A 14912-nucleotide genomic window follows, 5' to 3' on the forward strand; every position below is an offset into this window, starting at 1 on the left:
AACAAAAACCTATCTAGGTTTAACTTTTCAGAATTGAAACATTTTTGAATACTATTAAATTAGATATAAACTTACAAAGAATTTTTCTCTAGAAATTTTCTTAATTAACATCTAAATTTTTAAAATAAATGTTTTGTTTGGCGACTGAAATACTGATACTTCACCAGTGTGGTTGTTAACCATGATGTATATATCAAGGCATTTCATATTGTTTTACATAATCAGAAGTTGTTTATTTAGAAAAAGAGGCTTAAATAGTGTTAAGTAATTCAAGTTTTTTTTGCATATTCATACTTTCAGTTTGTGTACAGGTCAATTTTATGAAACATTTAAATTTAAAATGTTAAGATTTTCATGACGATTTATTTCATTTTTTTTTTTTTTTGCTTTTGATGTTTCTACTTTTGTAATATAACAATCTTAAGAGTTGGCATAGAAGGAATTAAAATAGATTTTCTGGTGTAGGTGTAGAAAAAAATGAAACACTATAGGTTAGTTAAATAGTGGAAATAATAGCTGGGTGTGGTTGCTCACACCCATAATCCCAGCACTTGGGAAGCCAGGGCAGGAGGATAACTTGAGTTCAGGAGTTCAACACCAGCCTGAGCAACAAAGCAAGACTCTGTCTCTACCAAAAAAAAAAAAGTGGGGGGAGGGGGTGGAAATAATGTATATTTGTGATTGCAAAGAAATCATAGAAACTAAAAACCGAAAAAGTAATGCATTTTTGTAGTTTCTTAATGAGTAAAATAAATCTTGTGTTGAAAATAGTTTACTACATTAAGATTAACAGTACATACTGGTACTTAGAAATACCTTAAATAATACATAACTTTATTCATCTGACTCATTTATATATAAGCCACAAAGAAAATTAGATTTTTAAGCCAGCATTGCTCAGGTGCTTGTAATTGTTGGAATAGAGACTGTGGTATTCAATTTGGGATAGGAAGTGGCTACTTCAGCTAAACAAGAAAATAAAATGTAGTAATATTAATAGAAGAGGTACTTGGTTGCTAAGTGAAACAAAATAAAGACCTCTTTTTTCATTTTCCACCATTTTTTATAGTACTTTCTCTTCTGAATTACCTTTTGCAGAATTCTGATCCTTCTGTTTGTTATGCTTAATAGAGCTTTTGCCATGGAATTCATGAATTCATTCAACTAACTGCTGGTGTTCCATTTTATATTCTCATCTGTGATCCTTCCAGTGTATCTGTAAGCTGTATTGAATATATTGATATCATTTGTACCAGGTTATCGAAGAAAGTCTTGTGCCCCAGTTCTTAGTAGCTTTTTTACCTTACTAATCTTGTTACTCATTATGGCAAAATCCTGTATTTTCCCAAGTTACATTCATAAACAAGAACTTGCAAGCCATCTCCATCTTCCCTAGAGGAGGGAATCAGTAAGTTAATTGTTTCAGTGTCTCTGGCTAGGTATAGTTTAAGTCTATAAGAATAATAGATAAAACAAATTTTTGGCAGGTGTATTAAGTGACTTACACTGTGGAAAGAGAAACAGAATAGGCAGAGTGAGCAGAGATCTTTGTATGGGTAATTAAAAAATATGTATTTTAAAACATTAAAGTTTGGGGAATTTGCAGTAGGCCAGGAACTTCCATATTTGCTAAGATCAAAAATATATTTTAATAGAAGCGATTTTTTGATTATTATATTTTTTCCCTCTCGTCTCCACCTTAGCTTGGGTAATTAGGAATTAGTTATCTTTATTTTCTTTGTGGCTAAGCAAGAGTTCATTTATCAAACTCCCATTTTGGTATTTGGATATCATATTGAGGGCTAGTGACCTCGGTGTGGTAGCAAATCATCAGGTATAGGTTAGAAACTGCATGAAGCGATTTGATTTGGGTTTTATTCAGGGGCAATTAAGAACACCATGTACCAGTCACTGTCCAGATGTCTCCTTTATTTTGACATAGTCCCTGTCCATTCGTGAAGAATGTTTTCACTCTTGGTTTTCTTACTGGCATTTTAAAGACTTTTCATGTGTCATCAGCCGAGTTTATAACAATGTGCAATAATTCTGTATTTGATTGTTTTGGGAAGTCAAGTTTCAGTTCAGATTTGAATGGGCATTCACTACTTCAATGGGTGGCAGTGGGTAAAAGAGAATAAAACTTTAGTGTTTGCTTTTATGGCTTACTTTCTGGCCTATTAGAACATTCTTCCTCCTTAAAAATATAAGTAGTCCTTGAAGTCTAAAGTAAGCATAAGTTCTTTATATGTCCAGTTTGTAAAATATTTAGATCGATGACCAGACTGAATGATTTGATACTTTTTAGTGTAATATAGACAATTCACCAGAGAACGTTTGATACAGGCATAGTTGTGTTACTTGCTTTCCCAGTGTGTACAAAGTGAACTAAAAGACACTTGTTTCTTTTCTTGCTTGGAAAGGAAGTTGGCTATGAATGTTATACTATTTGAGGTACACTTATAGCACAACTTGGCAGGTCAAAGAAAACTTGGAAGTGAACAGGAGCAAATAATTTAAATAAACTAATATGTTTAGTACTAAAGTACAAAGTGCATGTACCACATTCAGGCTGAGCCCTGTTTTGTTTGGCTTATACATTGTTTTATGGAAATCTACAAGCTAAAAATCAAATTTGATGCAGTAACTGCTTTACCAGTCCTTGTGCAGACATGGTCACCCCCTTTAGCTTAGCCCCCTGATCTGTAGTTTACCTTGCTCCTCTTCATTATCTACACATCATAGCCAGTGAGTAAGGTAGACTCACGGATTTTACCTGCTTTCAAAGAAATGGATCAAAGGAAATTGGCCCTCTTCTTTCCTTACTGATGTTAAAGTGTGGTAATGGAGATCTACTATCTGGAACTAATAAATATATATATATATATATATGTTTCTTAATCACAGTTTTCTGCCAGTTGAGATTCTTCAGCTATGGTTTGGACATGTCTGCTTTATATGCCAAATGACTTCTGAACGTGAGGTGAAGACAGTTAAGTGATTCTAAGACAGAATTTTGACATCTTCTCACAAATAGAAGCATTTACTAAAGGAAGCATTTTCTAAAATCCCTTTTTAAAAAATTTTGAGCACTTAAGGCATGGGGTGGTGGCTCATGCTTATAATCCTAGCACTTTGGAAGGCCGAGGCAGGCGGATTTCTGGAGCTCAGGAGTTGGAGACCAGCCTCTGCAACATGGTGAAATATCAGCTCTACAAAATACAAAAATTCGGTGCGTGTGGTGGCTAGTGCCTGTAATCTCAGCTGCTTGGAGGACTGAGGCCGGAGAATTGCTTGAGCCTGGGCAGTCGAGGCTATAGTGAGCTGTGTTTGTGCCTGCATTCCAGCCTGGTGACAAAGTGAAACCCTGTCTCAAAAACAAAAACAAAAACAAAAACAACTAAAAAATCTGAGCACTTACTAAACTGTGGTGACTTAAAAATTGCATAATTTGAAGGTAGAATTAGTGAGAATTATTCATCTGTTCTGTATCATGCAGAAATTTAGCCCTTTCGTACTCTGCTTGTCAGTAAAATGTATTTAGATGTTTTCATAGTTTAGAATAGTAATAAGTGGTTTTATAATATTACTGTCCAAAATTTCCATGAGAGAGTGAAAAAAAAGTGTGCTCTTGCTGGCTAATTTAGTAAACAAGAACCGTCTGGTGTCAGTTTTTTCTTTTGTATCAATGCCCTTGGGTTTTAGGTGCTCAAAAGTGACACATAAGGAACTGATGATAATTCTGTTCCCTGGAGGTCCACCACTGGAACCATATCTGGAGCGCCTGCTCTACTACTTTTCGATTGCTTTCTTTCCTGATTGCCACAATTAAGACTGGTGAATCTTGTGTTGTGTTTTTCTTTAGTTACTGCATTACAGAAGCTCTTGAAGCACATTTTGGTCTTTGACTTTTTATTTTTTATCACTTGTTTTATTAATTGGTAATATTGGAGTTTTAAATGTTTATAAAAAATGAAAAGATTAACTTGTAAATCCCAAATTATGGTTAATTTAGGCCCAGTCCTTCATCCAGTATTAACGAAAGGATCAGTATTACTCAGGGAGAACTGTAAATCGGTGCCCTGTTTGTTGAAAATTATGGAGTAAACCTATAAGGCGTAAGTGTTTTGGTTTTGTTATGTTCAGAAAACCTTTTACAGGCCTTATTATTTTCTTATTTTAATAGTTTTTTGGGTACAGGTGGTTTTTGGTTACCTGGATAAATTCTATAGTGGTGAATTCTGAGATTTTAGTGCACCCGTCAGTCAAGCAGTGTACACTGTCCCCGTTATGTATTCTTTTAGCCCTCACCCTCTCCCAACCTACCTTCCTGGAGTCCCCAAAGTCCATTACAGCTAGTGCTCGACTTATGACCACGATTGGTTCTGACAGACCAGTCATAACACGATTTGGTCGTAAGTTGAGTAGGCTATATGTACAGTACTGTGAAATGATGTTATAACAATCTTTGTCATATTTTATCATAATTTTCTTTCATTGTTATATATCATAATTTTCTTTGTTCATTTTATGCCATTTGTACCATCTCTACACCATTTTGTTTCTTATTTTTACATTCCTCAGGTTTAAGTAAAACACTGCATTACCAGTACAACTGGTTTAATATTTGCAAAACATACAAAATTAGAAAATACAGGTGCAAACAAAAATGCAAAATACAGGTGTAAAAAATACCATAGGAAACATTTTCCCAATTGCAACACATATCAAAATATATAAACATGTACGAAACATTTTATTGGACGCTGGTGCTTGGCTGCGGATCGTTGATGTCGTCATCTGAGGCAGCAGTTGGGGTTACCGGAGTTGGTTTTTTCATAAACATGGTGAACTTTGTTTGAATTGTATGTTTCTTTTTTCTTCATAAATTTCACGATACGGACGAAACACCTCATGCGCCATCCGTTCAATCCTTGCAAATCGTTTGATGTTTGGGTCCATTGCTTCTAAACGTATAAGAAGTTTATTGGGAGGGATTTGATGAAAAATATCCAAGACACAAAACACAAATTGCTGTACTGAGTCTGGGATAACAGTTGAAATGGTGCACGCGGAGATGGTAGTGCTGCCGGAAGCTGTTCCACACTGTCGTACGTTTGCACTGCCAGATGTGAAGCAGTCGTGGTCGTAAAGTTGAATTATCGTAAGTTGCATAGGTCGTAAGTCGATCAATACCTGTATATCACTCTGTATGTATTTGCACCCTCATGACTTAGCTCCCACTTACAAGTGAGAACATAAAGTATTTAGTTTTCCATTCCTGAGTTAGTTCCCGTAGAATAATGGCCTCCAGCTCCATCCAAGTTGTTCCAAAAGACATTATTTTGATTCTTTTTATGGCTGAATAGTAATCTATGGTGTATATATGCCACATTTTCTTTATTCACTCTTTGATCAGTGAACACTTAAGAGTCCACGTCTTTGCAATTGCAAATTGTGCTGCAATAAACATGTGTGTACATGTGTCTTTTCATATAATGACTTCTTTTCCTTTGGGTAGATACCCAGTAGTGGGATTGCTGGATCAAATGGTAAATCTACTTTTAGTTCTTTAAGGAATCTCCATACTGTTTTCCATAGTGGTTGTACCGATTTATATTTCTGGCAGGAGTGTAAACCACATCACGACAACAATTTTTTTTTTTAACTTTTTTTTTTTTTTTTTGGAGACGGAGTTTCGCTCTTATTACCCAGTCTGGAGTGCAATGGCACGATCTCGGCTCACCGCAACCTCCGCCTCCCAGGTTCAGGCAATTCTCCTGCCCCAGCCTCCTGAGTAGCTGGGATTACAGGCACGCACCACCATGCCCAGCTAATGTTTTTGTATTTTTAGTAGAGACGGGGTTTCACCATGTTGACCAGGATGGTCTCGATCTCTTGACCTCGTGATCCACCCACCTCGGCCTCCCAAAGTGCTGGGATTACAGGCTTGAGCCACCGCGCCCGGCTTTTTTTTTAACTTTTTAATTATGGCCATTCTTGCAGGAGCAAGGTGGTTTCTCATTGTGGTTTTCATTTGCATTTCCCTGGTGGTTAGTGATGCTGTTTGTTTGCTGTTTTTGTATACCTTCTTTTAAGAAATGTCTAATTCCATCCTTTGCCCGCTTTTTGTTGGGATTTTATTTTTCTTGCTGATTTGTTTTGAGTTCCTTGTAGATTCTGGATTCTAGTACTTTGTTGGATGCATAGTTTGCAAATATTTTCTCCCACTCTGCAGGTTGTCTGTTTACTCTGCTGATGATTTCTTTTGCTGTGTAGAAGTTTGTAGTTTAATTAGGTTCCACTTACTTATCTACATTCTAAAAATGTAGAATTTTCATGGTTTCAGGTCTTAAATTTAAGCCTTTGATCCATCTTGAGCTGATTTTTGTATAAGGTGAGAGATGGGGATCTAGATTCCTTCTTCTACATGTGGCTTGCCAGTTTTCCCAGCACCATTTATTGAATAGGGTGTCCTTTCCCCAATTTATGTTTTTGTATGCCTTGTTGAAGATTGGCTGTATTTGGCTTTATTTTGTGGTGCTCTATTCTGATCCACTGGTATTAATGCCTCTTTTTATGCCAGTACCATGCTGTTTTGGTAACTATAGCCTTGTAATATAATTTGAAGTCTGGTCAGGTGATGTACAGGCCTTGTTTGAAAGAAATCACATATTTGACATATGTGGATAAAGGCAAGTTTCCAACCCCTTACAGCTCTGCCTTTAAAATTTTTGTTAGACTTTCCCTTTTAATATAATTTTGTTGGAATGGGGTATATTTATTCTTCTGAAAACTTGGATCTCTAATAATTAGTTGACATTAGTTTCCTGATCTTCTACTATGCTGAAGGGAACAGCATGACTGCTTTTATAAACTGAGTTTTATACCTGTTTACCTGTTCTTGTTTAATATACTTTAGAGCTCACTGATTACATTTGCCTAGTTCTACTTTTGTGTGTGTGAGGTGCTGAAGTATCTAGCTCATTAGGAAACTGATTTGTATAGATACTGGCTTTTATTTATGAGATGATTATATCCCTAATATCAGCATTAATTGTTTGATAAATGAAAAATTTTTTTTTGAGAAGGAGTTTCACTCTTGTTGCTGGAGTGCAATGTCACGATCTTGGCTCACTACAACCTTCATCTCCTGGGTTCAAGTGATTCTCCTGCCTCAGCCTCCCAAGTATCTGGGTTTACAGGCATGTGTCACCATGCCCGGCTAGTTTTGTATTTTTAGTAAAGCTGGTGTTTCACCATGTTGGTCAGGTTGGTCTTGAACTTCTGACCTCAGGTGATCCACCTGCCTTGGTCACCGAAAGTGCTGGGATTACAGGAGTGAGCCACTGTACCTGGCTAAAAATGGTATGTTGTAATGGAAAGAGTGCTGAGTTGGGAGTTAGGATTCATTCTTGTTTTTAACTTTGCAGCTTCCATTTTTGTAGCAAGTTTAATTTACATATATAGGACTCCTTTTCTTCATCTGTAAAGTTGAAGAGATGAATTTTAATTATTTTTAAAGGTCTATCCTAGTTCATCTGACATTCTATAATTCTTTAATTCTATAGTTTCCTTTCTAGAAAACCAAATATTCTATTAATCGTTGCATACTACTTCCCTCCTGCATAGGAGCTTGGAAAGTTGTGTTTTTGTAATCACTCAGTCAGAATTTATCACACATATCATATCCTTTTGTCCACTATTGCTTTCTAAAATTGGTCTCAGCCTATGCTTATCTCTTATTTCTTTTTTCTTTTTTTTTTTTTTTGAGACGGAGTTTCGCTCTTGTTACCCAGGCTGGAGTGCAATGGCGCGATCTCGGCTCACCGCAACCTCCGCCTCCTGGGTTCAGGCAATTCTCCTGCCTCAGCCTCCCGAGTAGCTGGGACTACAGGCGAGCGCCACCATGCCCAGCTAATTTTTGTATTTTTAGTAGAGACGGGGTTTCACCATGTTGACCAGGATGGTCTCGATCTCTTGACCTCGTGATCCACCTGCCTCGGCCTCCCAAAGTGCTGGGATTACAGACTTGAGCCACCGCGCCCGGCCTCATCTCTTATTTCTTCTCTGTTTTCCAGCCAGAAAGCTCCAGGATATTATCCCTAGGAGGTGCTTCACACTTACTCTCCATGTTTTTGCTCTTGCTATTCCTTTTCTGTGCACTTTCCTGCAGCCACTTTGAGCCCCTATAACATTTTATTTATAATTATTTTGGCCTTGTATGATAGTTGTTTATGTATTGTGTTATGCTGTATAGGAGACTGTGAACTTCTTGAGGACAGGTGTTCAGTTTTTCATTACTTTACTAATCTTATTACTGATTCACACAATACTTTTCACATAACAGGGGCACATTATTTATGAAACGGAATATGTAAAACAATTAGAGCTATAGATACAGTCGGACAAAATGCCTTTTTACTATTCATAAATAGTGAAAAATTAACAGGATAGTAAAGAAATTACCATAGCCATTTTGAGTTAAATAAGTACTTTAACCATCCAAAATCACTGCGGATATTTGTATTCCGTGGTTACTTATATAGTATCATTCCTGTCTACCATCTATTCATTCTTACTGATTCATCTATATATTTGTATTTTCTCTGTCACCCATTTAACTGCTTGGCTTCATTTATCACTGTAGATTAGCAGTGCCATGATCTTAAGCTTTTAATAGTACCTAATTTTGTTAACATTCTTGGTGTGATTTAAATATATAGTTTCCTGACTTTTGTCTCCTTGGTCTTGGTCATTGGCTTATCTACTTTAATCTTCTATTGCTCTTCTGTATTGTTCTAACTATTAACATTTCTTTTCACTGGCTCTTTAACTTTTGGGAAATTATTCTCTCCTTAAACACACTTTTTTGGGTTGCTATTTCTGGGTAAAGTTTACTTTGATAAGTATCTTAGAATCAATCTAGTGTTGAGGGTGGGTGGTGGAATTGCTGTTCATCAAAAATGAGCTGAGTATCTTACAGTAGCAGTCCTGGATCCTTTTAATAGTGGAAGAATGTCTGTAATGGTGATGGTAGCATTAGCCCTTTGGTTAAAGGTGTTGATACTGATTATACAAATGAGAGATGTTAACGGAGATTTTTACAAGTGGACTTTTTGATGATTGATTCCCGAATTGTTGAGTTTATCAAAGAGTTTCAAAATGTCCATGCTATGTATGGGTAGAGATGAATCTTTTTCCTTTGGATTCATTAATCTCTTTACTCTTTAATTAATTGTCTCTGGCAGGTTCATGGATGGTTTGGACTGGTTAAAAAGAAAATGGCAAATAAGACAATGAGTAAAAAAACTGAAAATAAATAGGAAAAGCAAAAGATGTATTGTAAAAAGTTGCCTATCTTTGTGTTATTTGGAATTAATAGCCTTATTGAAGGATCCTTGAGAACACTATGTGAAAGAAAGGGACTTGAGAAGATAATGTGAGAAAGTCCAGAGAGAAGTTCTGTTGTACTAAGTTTAAAACCATGTTGATTTTGGTTTTATTTTTATAGCACATCTCAATCTCTTTTTAAGAGCTTACAGTATTAACAGATACTTAAGCTTTTATTTGTACAATAGCAAATAGTAGCTTGTATTTCCCTAAAGTATATTGACATTTAAATAGCTGTCCTCAGAAAGCATATGAATACACTTACTGATACAATATCTCTTTAAGGATACAAAAGAGGAAACATATGCACTGTTTAACTGTTCTATAAGAAATAGTAAATAAACAAGGAACCCATATCCAAGACTCTTTTCCCTAGTATTTATAATAGAAGCATTTTATAGTAGAAAACAAAATTGCATGTAGACTTAAGAAAAGAATTTTGGTTAATTTTGATTTTAGATAATATTAAGCCATTTATTTTATTTTAACAGGTATCTTTCAGATGAAGGCATTGAAGCTTGCACAAGCTCTCCTGACAAAGTCAATGTAAATGACATCATCCTGATTGCTCTCAATGTAGGTTATATTTATTAACTTGTAAACATTTGAAATCTGGACATTATAAAAGACATAATCTTTTATATATTTATAAAAAAGTCTCAGAATAAATTGGGTTATATGATAACTAATATAGAGAACATCATATTTTGTCCATTTTAACTTGAAGCGATGTTTGTTGAATTTGGTAATCTCATATTAGTAAGTTATTAATATCTATATACAGAATCCGATGAAAAAGAAAAAAATGAAATTAATATTCCTTTTTTCACCTACTGATCAGTTATAGACTTTTTAAACATTCTTATTTATATTTGCTTCTTATTTACATATTATAGCTATGTAATAGTAGTAAAAACTGAATATTCATTAAAATGAATTGCTATTTAATTTACATAGAAACTCTAGGTAGGTTATAACTTTTTGACAGTGGTATTTATTGTTTCAAAATAACTTTTCCTGATTATTTTGGTAACTTTGATTGTTTCAAAATAATACTTATTATGGAACATTTCAGAAAATACAGAAAAGCAAAATAAGAAAACTAAATCTGCTATAATTGCTATTAATGTTCCAGTGTATATTTCTTTTCAACTCTTTCCACCCAACCCTCTAGCTGGTTTTTTTCCCCCATAATTGGATTGGCTTTTGGAATTTTTCAAGTTATAAAAATGGTTTGAAATAAAAATGTAAGTTAAACAGGCCAGGCACAGTGGCTCACGCCTATAATCCCAACACTTTGAGGCCGAGGCGGACGGATCATGGGGTCAGGAGTTCAAGACCAGCCTGGCCAATATAGTGAAATCCCATTTCTACTAAAAATACAAAAATTAACTGGGCATGGTGGCTCGTGCCTATAGTCCTAGCTACTTGGGAGGCTGAGGCAGAAGAATTGGGAGAACTTGGGAGGCGAAGGTTGCAGTGAGCTAAAATCACACCACTGCACTCCAGCCTGGGTAACAGAGTGAGACTCTGTCTCAAAAAAAGAAAGAAAAAAAAAGTAAATAAAAAAATGTTTTTTTCTCAGAGAACTATAGTCTGACAAATCCATCATATCACTGCAGAATCAATGTAAAGCAGAAATGATGGCTCTGAGAACATGTAAAATATAAATAAATACATAACTCTAGCTTTTTCTTTTAAAATTACTTAAATTTGGCCGGGCACGGTGGCTCAAACCTGTAATCCCAGCACTTTGGGAGGCTGAGGTGGGATCACGAGTTCAAGAGATCGAGACCATCCTGGTCAACATGGTGAAACCCCGTCACTACTAAAAATACAAAAAAATTAGCTGGGCATGGTGGCGCGTGCCCGTAATCCCAGCTACTCAGGAGGCTGAGGCAGGAGAATTGCCTGAACCCAGGAGGCGGAGGTTGCGGTGAGCCGAGATCGCGCCATTGCACTCCAGCCTGGGTAACATGAGTGAAACTCCGCCTCAAAAAAAAAAAAAAATTTACTTAAATTTATTTTTATACAATTAAACTTGGGTTTAAACAGATAAAATTTAAGTCCTAAACTGAGTCATTGTTTTTCAACTTCTTTGAATTTTATTTAACAAGACAAGCAAGATCATTTATTTTGGTTTCTGAGCCTTTAAGTATTTAGGTTTTTAATAAATAAAAGACTGCTTTTTTAATGATAGGCATTAGAAATTATGCATGTTATTTATGACTAAAAATGGTCATATTTCCTAGCTACTTTAGTTTTCTTTGTCTTGCACTCAAATTAGTTAATTCTGTTGTTTAAAAATATTAGAAATAACTCTATTTTCTTGTTTATTTAAGAAAAACTTTCTAAAGATTTTAGGAGAGATTTTATGACAATTTGCTGCTTTTCTTTTCTTATATACGCAGGTAAATACCAATAAACTATAATTGGTATGAAAATTTGAATAAAATAAATCAAGATAAAATATTTATGCTGAGCACATAAGAGGTGCATGCTATTATCTGAATGAATTAATTTGTCTTTTTTATTTTCTCTGAAATTTGTGTTTAAATACTCCAGACCAAAGCTATGATGTCATATGATAGGAAAAAAACTTTTTAATTAGGATGAAGCCTGTAGCAGACAAATAATCTATTTTTCTAAGTTTGTCATCTTTTAATCAAATTTAGACATTTATAGTATCCTGTTGAATTTTTTTCAACTTTTGAGTGATTGTGGGAAATTAACCACTAGTTGAAAAACACTTGTATTATTGATTGTTATTGTGCATATATGTACCTACACATGCATAGCTAATTATATATTGGGAGAATAATTCATGAATAAGTTTTCTTCTATTCTTTCTATGGGGTACACACTGAGCTTGTTCCTTTATCTAACAATGAACAGTGCAGTAACATGTATATGGAATTTCTCTTCAGGGAAGCCCACTGGAGGCTAGTACTGAAGTCTTTTATTAAGCTGCCTGCAAAGGTATCTTCTGCGTAGCATATACCAAAATTTCAGACCCCTCCCAGAAAACAGATGTCCATCATAAATCATATTGTTTATATGAATAATCTATGTAGTGAACCACATTTTTAGTTAGGGAATGGTCCAAGTGCAAAGTCCCCAGCTGCCAGCCTAGGATTAACCTTATAAGCTCGCCTTTCTAAAGATAGCTGCCTCAGACCTGCTATGTAACTTTTAGGCTTGTATTTTTGTGTTGAAAAGGAATGTTTTACATTTTTTGCTTTTTAAAGTGGGGAGTTAGAATATTAAGAAATGACATTGAAATCTGGCATGTAAGTTTTACATTCAAATACCAGAATTATTCAGAAAAATATTTAACGATAGCTCAGTCTTAAATTACTGATCACTATGCATTAGTAAAAATTTAAAAACAAATTATATTTTATTTCTTTTAAGATTCTGTATAATATAAAATGATTTTCCAAATATTCTCTTGAATTTACTTAAATAAATAGAAATTTTGTGTGTGTGTGTGTGTATGTGCGTGTGTGTATGTGTCTGTATGTATTTGTGCATGTGTGTGTGTGTATGGGTAGGTAGATGCTTTGAAAATTATTTTTAAAGTTTTATAGGCAAAATGTTTTTCTGTATTATTATTTTTTGTTGTTCAGTATAACAGCATTCTTGGATCCAGTCATCGTCGTAGCAATTTTGATATAATGGCATCTGAATAATAACATTGTCTTTATAGTACTTACATGTTGAGTTGAATTTAGGACATTTAAATATTTGGTAGATCATTTTCATCTTGCTAAAAAGGCATCAAAATACCATTTATATATTCAAGGACACATACTATATATTTGTATGGCACTTTAGAAATTCTGTAAACTTTGAGTGTATAGTCTTTTTTTAGCCTGACAACAACTTTGTGAGATAGGGTTGGTGGTGTTTTTCCATTTTAGATAGGAGTAAATTAGCTAGGTGTAGAGAATTAATGACAGTGTCCTAGATCATATGATTGCTTAATTACAGTTGGGATGGATCAAAGTTTAGGATTGTTGTCTGGTGCTCATTTATTTTATAGTGATGTCTCATTTTCCTTTGAATTAAATTTCATAATTATTGAGAAAAACCAGAAATTAGGGATCATGATATATTTTACAATTTTTATGTGTTCTGTTTCTCATTCATATTTAAATATTTCAGCTTTTTGGTGACTTCAAAATAATGTAAATGTTTTTATGAAGTGTTAGTTACATTATTGATATGATGGTTATGTATGTTAAGATGATTTTAAAAGGTACATGTTTTATACTCACTAAAATAAACATGTTGGCTAACATTTATTAAGTGCTTACTCTGCAAGTCATTACACTGAGTGCTTTGCATCTATTAACATTTAATTTTAAAACAGTCGTAATATAGGAAAGACTGCTGTAAAAAAGTGTTTTTTTAACCGTATGTTATTCAGTACTTTCCAAGTGAAAAGACATACAACGTGAGGTGCAGTATATATTTCTTTTCATTTAGTTATTGGATTGAGGCAGCAAAAAGCCTATCTAAAGCATTGTTACCCAGGTGCCTGGATTTGGCTCTTAATTTGCCATGCACTTCTTTTCAGTGAGTTTTAATTTGAGTGATCCCTGCATTACATAAAGGAATAAATTATGATTCACAGTAGTAAAAAACTGGAAAGAATCTGTGGGGATTATATAACTTATAGTCTTGTTTCTTAAGCTGGCCACATGTGGATATTTCAAATAGGAGGATATCCTATTATTGTAAGTGTTCAAATAAGATGGTCCTGCCCCTCTGTATGTATTTATTTCACATCATAGTAATTGTAATCATCTAGTGTTTTCTCCTTAAGGCTAACAAAAAATTTTCCTTTATAATTTATGTGGCTAAATGAACTCTAAGTCTGTTTTATTTTATCTTGTTCTTACGGTGATGAAGAGCTAATGTTTATTATAAGGAAAAGCAAAACAATGCAACTTTAGTTATGCTAATCTCACTATCTCAAGCATCAAGTTAATTTCTAAGTTTAAATAATTGGACTTTTTTTTATGAGTACTGATAGTTTTCCTATGAACAAATTTCTTACCATTCCTTTATATTTTCACTTTCTAAAGAGGACACAGTCCTGCAGTGTTCTGCTTTGTATGTAGGTTGTGTAGTAAAAATTTTCTTTTTTTATGTCATGAATGCTATAACCTTGTTTATGTTAGTCCTTATATTTTCCTTGCTGAGTTACAAGTACTTCTGCATTTTCGTATTTCATTTGTTTACCAACTTCGATTTCTGTAAATTGTTTAAGCAAATGAAATTACCATAGTAAAGGTTACTGTAACTTCTTTGGTATTCCAGTGGTATTGTTTCCTGGGATATTGTATGTTATGTAGCTTTATATTATAGATATTATAGCCTATAGGGTGATATGTTTTTATGTAATGTGAAGGTTATATGGGATTCAGTTTTTAAAAATATACTATGCGTATTTATTCAAAAGCTGTCATTTGATCTTGGAAGGTAACATTAATTTTTTAGTAAGATCATAATTT

General features: G+C 34.3%; 1 protein-coding gene across 9 annotated transcripts in view; it reads left to right on the top strand.

Annotated features, from left to right (window-relative positions):
* The window catches only part of TDRD3 (tudor domain containing 3), a 180909-nt gene that overhangs the window by 31798 nt on the left and 134199 nt on the right, over window positions 1-14912 (top strand). For all 9 annotated transcript variants that reach the window (XR_004268813.1, XR_004268812.1, XR_004268811.1 and 6 more), the window contains exon 2: window positions 9882-9966. Coding sequence is in view for 3 of the 9 variants with exons in the window: in XM_032277328.1 (XP_032133219.1) it covers window positions 9882-9966 (85 nt within the window). In the remaining 6 variants the exon portion in view is untranslated. The remainder of the gene's footprint in view (window positions 1-9881; window positions 9967-14912) is intronic.

Source organism: Sapajus apella, unplaced genomic scaffold (genome assembly GCF_009761245.1).
Source record: "Sapajus apella isolate SASKATOON/1434 unplaced genomic scaffold, GSC_monkey_1.0 scaffold9, whole genome shotgun sequence".
Classification (NCBI taxonomy): domain Eukaryota; kingdom Metazoa; phylum Chordata; class Mammalia; order Primates; family Cebidae; genus Sapajus; species Sapajus apella.